The 14,604-nt window shown below is 36.9% G+C and overlaps 1 protein-coding gene across 1 annotated transcript in view; it reads left to right on the forward strand.

Annotated features, from left to right (window-relative positions):
* SEMA3E (semaphorin 3E) overlaps positions 1-14,604 on the forward strand; it is a 66,486-nt gene that overhangs the window by 34,203 nt on the left and 17,679 nt on the right. Inside the window, exons 5-9 of the mRNA XM_010177662.1 lie at positions 4,899-5,018; positions 6,998-7,140; positions 9,879-9,993; positions 10,336-10,405; positions 11,706-11,850. Of these exons, the coding sequence (XP_010175964.1) occupies positions 4,899-5,018; positions 6,998-7,140; positions 9,879-9,993; positions 10,336-10,405; positions 11,706-11,850 (593 nt within the window). The remainder of the gene's footprint in view (positions 1-4,898; positions 5,019-6,997; positions 7,141-9,878; positions 9,994-10,335; positions 10,406-11,705; positions 11,851-14,604) is intronic.

A 14,604-nucleotide genomic window follows, 5' to 3' on the forward strand; every position in this document is an offset into this window, starting at 1 on the left:
AATACTTCCAACACTTAGGAAAAATATCCTGGAGTCCATGAAGATGACAACTACACCATGCACCCTTCAGGACTAGTCTTCCAGTCTTTCCTTCAGTGCTTGGAGGCTCCTTTCTTCTTCAGGCACTCCAATTTTCTTAGAAAGTGAAATTTGCTCTTGGTATAGAGTTAGCATACCCTTGGAAGCTACACCCCAGAATTACCTCCACTCTCCCATGTAGGTTCAGCCAATGTGTATGTCCTTGAAAAGGTTTTATGCAAACCCGTTAGCAAAGACTTTCACATCCCAGCAGTGAAATTAAACAGTTCAAAACCTGCTTCCACCTCTACAACTCACAATAAGACAGCAGCCTACACCAGCATGGCTATTGACTAACAGTGAGGATTACATACCTCTGACAAACATTTAAAAGCTTTTGAAATCTTGATCCTGAGAGATCATTTGCAGCATCACTAATTTGAACCAGTTTTAGCTACATTAATTCAGGAAGAAAGAGAATCTCTTGTTCTGTATCTCTTCATGTATTTCAACACATCAGTTAAAATACCCACTTCAAGAAAACAATAGTTCGTGACTTGGCTTTAAAACTAAATATCCATGCTGTCTTAAGTTTTATTACAGGTTATCTGGCTCAGTGGTAAAATAGCTTGTGATGAAATCCTCAATTTACGAACAATTAACTTTTAACAATTTATTGTCAGCATCAGGAAACAGAATCGATGTTGGATGGCAGACAAGCTGAATAAAATGTATATATTTAGATAAAGGGCATATAAAACTTTTGGACTTTTATTTCTAATGAATTCTCCCATCTGTTTTCAATAGCCAAAACTATTTTTTATAACAGATCATGCACACTGATTAACATAGACCACACTAGCTCCTGAAAGCTGAGAAATTAATTTATGTCTGTTTTGTTACCTGAATATATCACAAGCAAGTGGTGAAAAACCTAAACTACATTTGAATATGTTTTTCTATCCAGGGAATCCATTCCCATAATTTTCCATTTTTACAATTTTAAAACAATTTCATGTATTTATGCCTTTTTTTTTTTCACTCTAGATAATGAATTATAATAAATACATTTTCTCTCAAAACAGGAGACAGAATACTTGAGAGGCAGGCAGAAAACAGGAAGTTTACCAGCTAAGCAATAGTTAATTTATTTTGGGTTTTTTTTTTCCTACTGTGAAAAGTATAACTTGCTAAAAATGTGAATTGGTATTGGTATTCTGATTTTAGTTGTCATGTGAGTAATAACTGGCTGACAGTCAAAGAAATGGATGAAATGTGCTGCTTATGTTCTACTCATTATGTTCTACTCCTTTATTCATAACAGAGCTAGTCCATTTTGTAGAAAGTGATATAATGGGGATTTTACACAAGAAGGACGATGGATGAATAATATCTTATGTTTGTATTACCTTCCAGTTTGAAGCAGGTACACAAAACATGACAATAACAAACAAAGGAAACCCACTTCTAAGGTAGAAACAGCTTATTTATAGAAAACCCTTGGATATATTAAGTTTTTAAAATCAAATCACATGCTTCAACCTGTTTTACTTCAAGGGTTGTCATCTAGGATTTCTTGGGTTTAGAAGAAAAAAAGTTTGTTTTGGTTCTGTTAATATTTTGAGAAAAGGGCAAAAAAATAAAGGTATTTTTTAAATGGTCCCAACTGAACTTTGATGTATTTGTTTGCTTGAAAAGAATGCTAGCTAAAAAGTATGCATATATCACTTAAGCTAAAACAGATTTTTTACGTCTATGGGATTTTTTTGTTTGTTTATTTAAATAAGGAAAGAAGAAAGTTTCTATTCTTGTTTTAGTCAGGTTAACCAGGCTGTATGAAAACTTAAATTTTGGCAACTAATTTCTTAAATACATGTGAAGCTGAGATTAGACTGGAAAAGGTGAGGAGTGGGGAAAATACTGGTTTATCAGTGTGATGTGCAGCAGTTTAAAACCCTGCAACTAAGACAGGAATGAGTCGATGTGTGGTAGGTGCTTTTCAGTGGAAAAGAATAGAAGTCTTGCCAGGATTTTTCAAACCTAAACCTCGGGTTGTCTCTAAATGTAGAATTAATCAGCACCTGTAGAAACCTAGCAGTGTTCTAATTAGTAACATGGATTTAAAGGATGTGCAAAAGACTATTGGAGAGGAAAAGAAAAGGTCCTCTTAACGTCAAAAGTGCAAAAGATCTCAGAATTATGTTGAATGTTCTTGTGCTGAGATCTTTGCCCGTCACACTCAGCAGTATTGTCTCATCGTTTCCTTAGGCAAGATGACCTGTCTGCTCACACTTGATATTTGTCTTATGTTTAGTTTAGTAAGAATTAAAGGTAAAAATCAGATACAATTTCTGTATCTGTACAACAACTTTCATGGAACAATACTGGAACTTCCATTTTCTCCCCCTAGGAGGATCTCACAGATAAAATCAGTTTAACTTCCTTGGTATATGGTAGAATGCCATACCAGCAGGTTAGTTACATATACCAACATTTTATACCTATGTCAAACAGAAGGAATAGGCTTCATATCCAAACATCTAAACATCTGGACTTATAAATGTCAATCCTGATTGCTAGCAATATGTGAAAAATCATTTATCCTGCACCAATGCATTTTCCAAGATTCACTATGGTTTTGTATTACACATCAGCATAATTAAAAATAAAAACCAGACAGTCTGAGATACTTTTCTAATGGAATTCTTAAAGGGGGATTTATAGTTAATGTAACTTAATTAGGGTTATGATGATTGTTTGGAACATTATTCAGACACTGGCAAATTCTGTTGTTTAAACAGGTCCATGTTGTTTACAAAACAAAGCTCTCCTAGTTCTAGCAACCTTCACTTCTTCTGATGCTATAATTTATACTTACTTTTCATTTCACTTGCCAATATTTTACACTAAATCATGATCAAGTGTTTTACAAGGCAATATCCACTCTTTATACGGTGAAGCCTAAGGCAAAGCTACCCTCAACTCCAAAACAGCAGAGATTTCTGAACCAGCCCCAGCTGCCAAACAATAAACTTTTCAGGATCATTATTCAGACTTCAATTCAATTCATATATATCTCTTAAAAGAAACAAAATTCACACTTTGAGGGAGACCAGCAAGCAAAATTCTTGCTTTTTCTATAATACTTTATAAATGTCAGTAAATGTCATTTGAATGGATCAGTCATGTTTATTTTGATCAGAGGGTAGGAAGCCATGTCACTGAAACCTCCACTCAGATTAGCCACGAACTGGAAATAATTTATTTCCCTCTTCTTATGCAGTTTAATTCCTTCTGTGTTATTTCCTGACATAAGGATGCCACCTAGTGACAATAACTGTCTGCTTCTTAAATTTGACCTAAAAATTTTCTAATCTGAGTCCACAAGGATATGAAATATGTTCTTCTCAATGCTTGATCAGTTAAGAGGAGTTGCACCTATGCATAACTAAAAGTTAGAATTATTGGTGGTATTTCACTTAAGTAAAATATATCTGATATCACCATTTTATGGGTCAGACAGATATAAGCTGGATTTTTTGACATATGTATTATCTAGTTTTACCCAACTACATATAGATTTTCAACAGTTATTGGCAATCAGTGTATTATTTCTAATATTTTCCTATGCTTGCTTAATTTGTGACTAAGCCCTCTGAAAATGGGACCAAATTTCTGTTCCCATAATTTTTTCAGGAAATAATTCATCACCAGTTAGTGCAGGATGGATGAGATCTCAATCTTGCCCCTGCTTTGGTGAATATTTTAAAAGGATATGAAAACAAGTTATTTCTGGACCACATTTAAAATAGTCTCTTTTTCTCTGTCCACTGAACACCTAAACCCCTCAGCCAGCAAGTTGTACCCAAACCGTAGTTATTTCAGGTAAAGTGGAACAGCTCCAGTAGGCTGACTGGAAAAACCCCCTCAGCCTAGTAAAACATGCTTGTTTATAGAAATCACTTCTAAGGTAGCAGGTACAGCTTCTTATCTCTCCAGTTGGGGAGATAACGGCATCCAGCCCTCCAGTATTTTCAGTATATGCGTCAATAATGAATCTTTTTTTCAGCTATGTTTTGCACAGAGCCAAATCTGATAACTATGCTTGGGAAGCACTCCTCTGTTTGAGGTCTAATCTGTAGATTCAGGTATGGTTTAGCCTTGAGCTATATCCATGCACTGTAGCCCAAATCAGTGGTTTGGTGTAGCTGTCGCTGCTCTTTTCCTTAGCTCTGAAACCTGCTGCTGCATTTTCATTTCATTTTCTGGCTCCTGTTGTTATTTCTGCCTCCTCATAAACCCATGTCGCTTCCAGTTCTGGGACCAAGCATTTTGTTGCTTCTCATTAGCAAGACCAAGGTACATCTGGAAGTGCTCAGAATCAAACCACTGGTCAGAGTCTTTGCCCTGGTGAAAATTTATGTGCTGAAAAAGCGTAAGGTGTCTCTAAGGCCAGGCACTAGAATGATATGGAATGACAGCCACTGAATGACAGTGAGATTTTTGAACTTAGATGCCTGACGTCTGCCTTAGATGCAGATGGTATTGTGGCAGATGTGGTTAGATGTTAACTTGATGTCTTCATGTTTTGTGTATGAATCTATCCCAAAGTCATTAAGTCAGTTAATGAAAAGGAGGCCAAGCTCTTGAATGAGCTCAAGTCCTCATGCTGTTCCAACTGTAAATGTTGCAGTGCTGGTAGGTAGGTAGCTTATGTCCATAAGCTCTTTAGACTGTATGTAACTTACTGACTTGCCTTCTCACCTGAATTTGAGCAAATACTAAAGAGCCACATTTATGATACAGTTCCTATCATATGCAATTAAATTAATAAGTAGAGCATTACCAAATTGTTTTGTTTTTTAATGTATGGTCTGCAGGTGGTGAACTTTTTACTGGTCTCTACAGTGACTACTGGGGAAGAGATGCTGCTTTGTTTCGCACCATGAATCACATGGCCCATCTCCGAACTGAACCTGATAATGAGCGCCTGTTGAAAGGTATGGGAAGGAGGAGAAGGAAATACCAGAGGTTTTTTTGGATGACTAGACAATTTCTGTCTAACCAGAAATTAAAAAGATAGTGTTCATGTATATGTATATCCACTTGGAGATGAGTTTGTTTAAACTACCTTTTTTTCTGTGGAAATTTTAATGAACTCCCTGCCAGGAAGAACATTAAAATCTTTACTTTGATTACATACTGGATTTAACAAGTGGAACTTTTAAATCCTGCATTTTTCACTTTTAAAATTGCTTTTATTTATACTCTTAATATTCTATACTATTTCATGATATGCCAGTTATAATTAAAATAAAATTTTTAAGTTCTCTATTCAATTAATGGGAGCTTCTACTTAGAACATAGTACTCTTTTTTCTAGATGAGATAATTTTGCCTTTATTTTGCAATAAAGCAACTCAGTCTTTGCCAAGTTGCGTAGTAAAGACATGCCATGCAATAACACAAAATAATAAACATCTGATGATGGTAGACTTAAATGAAAAAAGAAGTTAAAGCAAGTGATATTGAAGAAGAAAATTAAAATATTCCACAAGACAAATATTGACCAAAATTATGTGCTGAGTAATTTATAAATAGTTTTGTACCCTTTGATGTGAAATGTAACTGAATTTCAAAGTGTCAAGAGTCAGAATCTTGATTTGTTTTGCTCCAAAAATATTCTAATATTTAATCATAACAGTGACATCATTACTGGTAATGTTTGGCAAAGACAGTCAGTAGTTAGCATCATCTTTTCAGTGAAAGGACTTAAGAAGATTTTTCTCTCAAATTTCAAGACAGTTTTCTCCTGAATCAGAAGAAAGAAAATAGTTCTGGTGCATACTTCTTCCTACACTAATCTGACCTAAGATTTGAATTAAATACATTAAAAAAAAAAATGTTTAGAACATTCTTACATCTGATTTACGTCCAATACTCAGAATCTTGCTGAACTGAGCATTTAGACTGGCTATATATGTGTAGCAACAATCAAGTAAGCTGTTCACAATATGCAAGTGAAGTTTCTCTTCTTTCTGGAAGATTTCACTATTTTAAGTATAGAATTCTCTAAGTTATGGCCTCAAACTGCTTTTCATTTTGTCTATACTTGAAATTTAAATTTGCAGAAAGGGAATACTTTTAAATGTATCTTAAAAATACTTCAGAAAATTAGCAAGTGTTGTATAAATGTCTTAAAATGCAGTGACTGTTTTCATAGACAACAGGAAGTTAGAAAATATTTACATCACCCACTGCTTCTTAAGAAATCATACTAATTGTACGAATGACTTTCTCATTTAAAGGACTTGTAAAAACTTTCCTACAGTTCAATGAGACTGAATCATTCACAGCTCTGCTTGGTGTGATGTTAAAAGATACACAGGCATGGACTGAAGTCTGAACTTAAGTTTGAATTTTGCAGCAAAAATGTCAGAACAGGAAAAATTTAGAAGGTTTTTATTTCATGACAAAGACACATAATGCATCTTCTATCTATGAAGATGAATGTTCAAATAACATCTATTAGCTGAACTACCAGAGTGAATTTTTTTCTTTATCTAAAAGGCTGTTTGTCCAAAGTTGACATTCCTACACCTGGTTTGTATGGGATCAGAGACTGTATGTGAATACTAGTGCCAGGTTTAACCTAGTCCAAATTAAAACATATAAACCCCAGAGAATGGAACCAGAAAAAGGTCTTTTTCTTGCACACATACAAAGGAATATTGATTTGTGAACTGGAGCTATAAAAATAGTTTGATATTAATGTATTCAATATGTTCTATATATACCCACCCACAAAAAATAGGTGTTTTCCTATGTCTATCACTCCATTTCCCTTAAGTAGGTCTCTGACTGACAGATCTCTGATTCTTTATTTTTTTTTCTTTGTTACCATCTGATTTTAAGGATTTAAAAAATAAGATAATGTTTTAATAAACTTGAATTAAATTATTTTTTGTTTTCTTTTAAAGAACCAAAATTTGTTGGCTCGTACATAATTCCTGACAATGAAGACCACGATGATAACAAAGTATATTTCTTCTTTACTGAAAAATCATTAGAGGCTGAGACAAGCACTCATGCCATATATACCAGAGTGGGACGTGTATGTGCGGTAAGGTTCTTTTTCTGATTGCCCAGCTAAATGAAAAAAGAAAAAAAAAAGCATTCTGCTTCCTTTGGTCCTTCTCCCCCAGGCAAATATGGCATCTGTTAATGTATGTGCAAGTAAGTCATAGGTCTGAGTGAAAACCTTACATCCAAACAGCCTCAAGCATTAGAAAACTCAAAAGCAATCCAAAATCTGGGCTTGAAGCTGAATTTTGCTGTAAGAGGAGGGCAAGGTTCAGAAATCTTGTTATTCAGCAACATCTCTTTTTGTGCTGACATGTGGCAACAGTAATAGCAGTTGCCCACAGGCCTCTCTTACCATTCATATTCTCAATTCAGATCAAGGCTCCGTTGCCCTTGGTACTGGCTGTAGGTCCAGGGTCTCTTGCCACTCTCACAGCTGACATAAATTGATGTTAGATCACATTCCTGGTGACAGGACCAGCCCAGCCACCAGTCCTCTCTGATGTTTCCTCTTGCCTTCCTATTCAGTCAGCAAGGAGGAGACTTATCTCACCTGTCTTTGTGCAGGGTAGATGGCTATCCTATCAGACAGCTGGATAGGACAAGAGGCACAGATTGAAACACATGAAATTCCATCTGAATGTAAGAAAGCATTTTTTTACTGCCAGGGTGGTTGAACACTGAAACAGACTGCCCAGAGTCTCCATCCTTTGAGATATTCAAAACCTGACTGGACACATGCCTGAGTGATTTGCTGAGCAACTTGCTCAAAGCAACTTACTTTGAGCAGGGCAGTTGGACTAGACGGTCTCCAAAGGTCCCTGCCAAATTAAACTATTCTGTGATTCTGTAAATTTAGAAACCTCTTTCTGATGCATGAATGATAGGAGCGGTGTAATGTCAACCACCTATAGAATGCTTTATAAATAGCTGCTAACTAATGTTTTCATTTAATCTCTCATTCCCTTTCTTCTCAATAACAACTAAGGAAAATTGTGCAGATAGGAAACTAGAACAAAGGATTGAATTGTTCAGCAAATTATTATTGCAGTGAGGCATAAGGTTTTACCAGAAGGGGTAGCAAAGTCATGAGGAAAGACCTTGCTTCCCTTCACTGCCCTTCACAATTATCCATTTTCCACCCAGGCCACATTCCTGATGTGTCCATCTCATCTTTTTTTGGCTTCCTGGCCTCACACACAGGAAGGAGATCTCAGTCAGTTCCTGTAGAAGAGTACTGTCAATATATGATCTCCCAGATTAAGCTGCCCATAATTGGTTCTTTCTGAACAACTGATGAAGTCTGAGTGTGTTCCTTTTCTATTCATTGAACTATGGTAAGGCTGATGAGAGGAGCTCTCTCATTCCCATTAGGACTACATTTGCTTGATTAAAGGAAAGGAATAAGTTTATTTCTTAGCATCTGATTTTGTTTCTGAAAAAAATTGCATTCACTTTTCTAACTGTAGGGGATACATTCTTAAAACTATTGGGCAAAAAGCAAGTTAAAAATCTTCTGGCACCTCAATATTTATATTGTATATGTCACATATGCTCACCAGCATAATACCTATTAAAATTCCTGAAGGAATACTCATCTATAACTTAAAACATCTGAAATATGCAAAGTACAAAATTGCAGACTAAGACATTAATGTTCACAAAGCCCGTGGCTTTCTGAATCCAAGCCTGCATCAAGATCTGAAGTAGAATTCTTTGGCCCGTGTTCTGGCAGATGTCTGAATATATTATCTTAATAGTTCCCTCTAGGTTGTATGTCTTATCTCTAGCCATGGGTTAAACCAAAATCCCACAGACCTTTCTCTTCCACTTGTCCAAACTCCAATTCCTTTATCATCTGAATGTTAATATCACAGCTGTATGTTATAATTCAAATTTGATGTAATTAATACAAAAATATAGCTAGTTAGTGAACTGTTTTTTTTTTTTCCCCTCCAGCTTTTATATTTTCATCTGAGCAATAACAGATTTTGCAACACAGAGGCACCTACTCTGTATATTTCTACTTTTCTGAGGAAAATACATCTCTGTTTTTGTAAGAACTCAATGTAAAGCTGGGGAAATAAATTAATTTCTGTAGTTTAGAATGAAGTTGTGAGAGGAGTTTTGCACACCTAATATGGAGCCTTCAACAGTCTATTACACAGTCTACCCGAATAAGACTATAGCTTTGAGGATGCTGCCCAAAGGTTACAGCATCCGATTACTAAGTAGCACTAAATGCCCCCTTTTCTTGACAGTCTGACAGTCACAATAGCAAGAAAAAGATGAAACAGCCATTCCAAAGCAGGATTTATAGTTGTTGAGAAATTGTTAGAACACCACACAGACACTTGCTGTAGAGCTGTACCAGCTCTATAGATAGATTCAGGGCTTCAGTTTCCAAATGTCTTGATCTAACCCTGCACTGAGCTTCTAAAGCAAAGGTAAACTTTGCTAATGTACTCAGTACATCCAGTTGACAACAATGTGAAATAAAAAAGTTTCACAACATCTGTATAGTTAAAACTATCCATGGATGCAGCACAGAATTAAAAAATTCTTGTAAACCCAATCTCTTAATGAGACCTGGACTTGATCAGTGCAATCCTAGTTGAAAACTGATTCCAGAGAAATAATACTAGTAATAGACTTGTGGTTTGAAAATGCATGCTTCTGACATTAAAAGATACAACGAGCAGCTAATTCAGCAGAGATGTTTGTGCTTCTAGACTTACTCATTCAAATTACCATCAGCATTTGTTTCTTTCTGTGCAGAATGATATGGGAGGCCAACGGATGCTCGTGAATAAATGGAGTACTTTCCTCAAAACGAGGCTAGTTTGCTCTGTGCCTGGGAGAAACGGAATTGATACGCATTTTGATGAATTAGGTAAATATCCTAGACTGCAACAAACTTAAAACCATCATACAAAACATATACTTTCATAATAACACATCTCACTGTCAAATATTGTACTTGTATCATTAACAAGAAATGGTCGCTAGTGTTTTGTTTCCAATGTGTATGAAATTCTATACATATGTAGCTGGCTATCATCAATTACGCCTTTACATATTGCATGCTTTTTTCAAAATTGCTTTTAAAAACTGCATAAAATTAAATAGCATATATGAATAAAATAGGATTACACTTCTAACAAGTAATGAAGTTTCTCTTTTGGGGCTGAGAAAAGTAGTTTGCTACAAATAACATTGCATTTAAATTTTACAGAGGATGTGTATTTGCTGCAAACTCGTGATAACAAAAATCCGGTGATATTTGGCCTCTTCAATACTACAAGGTAAACAACGAAGAAATAATGGCAGCAATAGAGGAATGTTTGAACAGTCTATTGAAGAGATAGAAGCTGCATGATAAATATCCCTTAGCAAATACATAGCAAACAATTTAATCCCTGTTCTGTTCACAGTGGGCTTCCTTGTTAATGTAAAAACTGTTCTATGACACTCAGGGGTTTGAAGTCTCATTCAGTGATCCAGTCTATCTGGATCATAAATTAATTAAATGTTTCTTTGCTTGAAAATTTCCTAGTGACAAAGCATATGAACTCCTGCAGGCTTATAAGAGCAGCTGCCTATCAGAACCACCTGTCTTCCTTTAAGAGCTCCACTGTAATTCAAGTTTAAGTAGATAGCAGCTTAAATTCCTACTAACTTCTTAGTGAAGCCTAAAACACCAGCTGTGATGTTGCTGGTGGCCTCCTTTTGAACTGCAGCCTAGCTCAAGTGCAACCACATAGTACCTGTTTCTTGGAGATCCAACTGTTAGTTTAGGATGTAACTGGTGAAGAAGAGCAGCTGTGCTTTTGCCACTATTTCTTTCTCTTGAATTATTTTTTTGGAATAAAGAAAGGCAGATCTGGTCCTCTAGGGATACAAGTACCTAGTATTTCCTACTGGCTCCCTCTCTCCAGTAGAGAGAGGTGGACATCTAATTAAAATAATCTGGGTCACCTTCTGGAGCCTTCAGAGACAGTGCTTTCTAGAGAGCACTGATGCTTCTTTAAAAAATAATTAATTGCTTCTCTGAAGCTAAGTGCATAAAATTTAAAAGTAAGAAAAGATACTTTTATGTGGATTGATCCACAGAGAGTGATATAGATAATCTAACTAATAGCACCAACCAACATTCCTACTCAATATAAAAAGACTCGTGTTCATTTAAGTCAGTGTTGGATGATGCCCATCCTTCCCATCCTCCAACAGGGAAAATCTTAGAGAAGAAAAATGCTTTACTGTTTAAGTCACTAATCAAAGTCATAAAAGACCTGAGTTCAGTTCACTGTGCTTCCTCTGTGTTTATAAACAAGTCATTTCGAGTCTGTGTTCACCATCTTCAAATTTTAGGATAACAGCATTGATCTTCCTCAGAGAAATCTTATAAATGTCAATACATTAAAGATTTTGTAAAGAATATTGGACACGATAGTTGTAAGAAAAGCATATGGCAAAAATTAAGTATTTTTTTCTACCTGAATACTGTTGAAGTGTGGCTTATTTTTAATTACACAATATTATCAGTATTATATGTACAGAATGTGACATATTGCTTTAAAAATGTCTTTGAATTTTACTTCATAGCAATATATTTAGAGGATATGCTATATGTGTTTACCACATGGCAAGTGTCCGAGCAGCTTTCAATGGACCATATGCTCATAAAGAAGGACCTGAATACCACTGGACTCTATACGAAGGAAAAGTACCTTATCCTAGACCTGGTTCAGTAAGTACAATCTACTGTCCACTGCTTTGCTATGTAAATGAATTTGGGAAGAAAAAACAGACTGCTGCTTATATACAAGTATTCCTGATTTCACAATCCAGGATACATTTATTTGAACATACACATACTCTAACATTTCTGGAAAAGTGTGGAATGGCTCAGCAATAAGTTTAATCAAGTACTAGAACAATATATTTCCCAAAGGAAAATAGGGGAATTAAGTATATAAGGTTTCTCAAAATCCTGTTGGGAATGGAATTTAGCAACCTTGTGTTAAGGTCCTAAGGTCCCAAAGTTAGGACCCCAGGCAATAGCAGTAGAAACAGGCACCTCCAGAAGGTGGGTCAGCTGCTGCATTCAGAAGCAGTAAGGGCATTACCTTAAATAATATTTAACATACATGCAATATTTTCCAATGTAAATAAGTTTGTTAATGGAAAAGACAAGCTTGCACAAGGTAATTCACTTTCCTTCTATTGTCTGCTGAAACCAGGGCATTTAAGAAGTGTTAAAGGAAGAAAACGAACAAACCAATATGATTCCATATTTTAAGAAGAAGTGGTTCTACTTCCTTTTTTTCAAAAAGGAACAAATTTCAATATTTCTATCACTTAGATCAGTGCAAAGTTAGAAATGAGACACAGATTTTAACAAAAGTAACTAATCAGAATAAACACATTTGCAGATAAGGAGTAAATCCTCCATCACCTGAGGTCCTTCTCTCAAGACTGGTTGTTTCTAGAACCAATGGTGTAGAATCCTCACAATTCATTGGTTTGCTTTCAGACATCACAGAGTAAGATTTTGTTACCATCAAATCAGGTTCCTGAGCTTACTAACATGCTTGTTCTGTACCATATACAGAGAATATAGAAATATTAAAACTATGTTGGTAAGAATCAAACTCAGCAAAAGCATTCATGCTTTTCGCTAATTTTTACACCAGTTTCTTCATTAAATTCTTTTTTCTTCCAATGGACATTGAGTGAAGAAAAGAAACAAAACATATTTTAAAAATGCAATTAATCTGGCAGCTGTTGTAGCACACTCTGCAACTATATTAGTACTGTCATGTAGAGAGTTCTTCCTGTCTAGCATTTAGATTTTTCATTCGATAAACAGAAATTCTGGAGGAAATCATAAGCACATTACTTAGAGACAGATAATTAATTTCTACAAGGAATTCCCAATTTCTATGTTGATTTCTCAAAGACATCACAAGTAATCTTCATCTCAAACTCTTTTCCTGTTTCACTCTTTTAGATTGTTCTGAATTTTCTATCCTTGTAGTATCTTAGCCCAGGACTCTCATATCACAGCTCAGGGGGTAAGGAGAGTAGCCTCAGGTTCACTGCCTGTCAGTGTGGCTTGAGGTTGCCCTTTGCATTGCAGGGACCCACCAGCATCTCACAGAAGGGGCACAACCAGGACCTCCCTCACCTTCACCTTCCTGCTGTAAGTCAGGAGGAGTACCACAGTAGGCAATGCCAGGCTAACCCAGAGAAATGTCTGTGGTGGGTTGACCCTGGGTGGACACCAGGTCCAGGAGCCCACCAAAGCCACTCTATCACTCCCCCTTCCTCAAATGGACAGGGAAGAGAAGATATAACAAAAGGCTTGTCATTCAAGATAAGGACAGGGAGAGATTACTCACCAATTACTGTCATGGGCAAAAAAGACTCATCTTAGGGAAATGAAGTTTATTTATTACCAATCAAATCAGAGTAGATAATGAGAAATAAAACCAAATCTTAAAAAACAGCTTCCACCCACCCCTCCCTTCTTCTCCAGCTTAACTTTACTCCCAATTTTCTCTACCTCCTCCCCAGCAGCGGTGCACGGGGATGGGGAACAGGAGTTGTGGTCAGTTCAACACACATTTTTTTCTGCAGCTCTTTCCTCCTCATGGGGAAAACTCCTCACACTGTTCCCCTGCTCCAACACAGGATCCCTCTAACAGGAGACAGTCCTCCATGAACTTCTCCTATGTGAGTCCTTCCCACGGGCTGCAGCTTTTCACACACTGCTTCAGCATAGGTCCTTTCCATGGTGTGCAGTCCTTCAGGAACAGACTGCTCCAGTGCGGGTCCCTTCCACATGGCAACAAGTCCTTCCAGCAAACCTGCTCCAGCATGGGCTCCTCTCTCCTCAGGGCCACAGGTTATGCCAGAAGCCTGCTCCAGAGCAGGCGTCCCAAGGGGTCACAGTCTCCTTCGGAACACATCCCTCTGCTCTGACATGGGGTCCTCCATGAGCTGCCAATTAATATCTGCTCCAACATGGACCTCCATGGGCTGCAGGGGAATCTGCTCTAGTACCTGGAGCACCTCCTCCCTTCCTTCTTCAGTGACCCTGGTGTCTGCAGAGTTGTTTCTCCCACATATTCTCACTCCTCTCTCCAACTGCAGTTCCCCAGTTTTCTTTTTCCCCTTCTTAAATATGTTATCAGTGAGGCACTGCCACTGTCACTGATGGGCTTGTCCTTGGCCAGCAGTGGATCTGTCTTGGAGCCAGCTGGCATTGACTCTATCAGACATGGGGGAAACTTCTAGCTACTTCTCACAGAAGCCAACCCTGTGGCCCACCACTACCAAAACCTTGCCATGTAAACCCAATACAGTTTCACATCAAGGATTTCTTCTTCTCCCCATACCTTTTGAGAATACAACTACTTACCCACCCATGGCAATTGTTATCTGTTGCAAAGCTGTTTTTGTTTACACTCGCTGGTCTACCCCTTATCATGTCAGCATT

Source organism: Antrostomus carolinensis, unplaced genomic scaffold, assembly GCF_000700745.2.
Source record: "Antrostomus carolinensis isolate BGI_N321 unplaced genomic scaffold, ASM70074v2 scaffold2021, whole genome shotgun sequence".
Taxonomy (NCBI): Eukaryota; Metazoa; Chordata; class Aves; order Caprimulgiformes; family Caprimulgidae; genus Antrostomus; species Antrostomus carolinensis.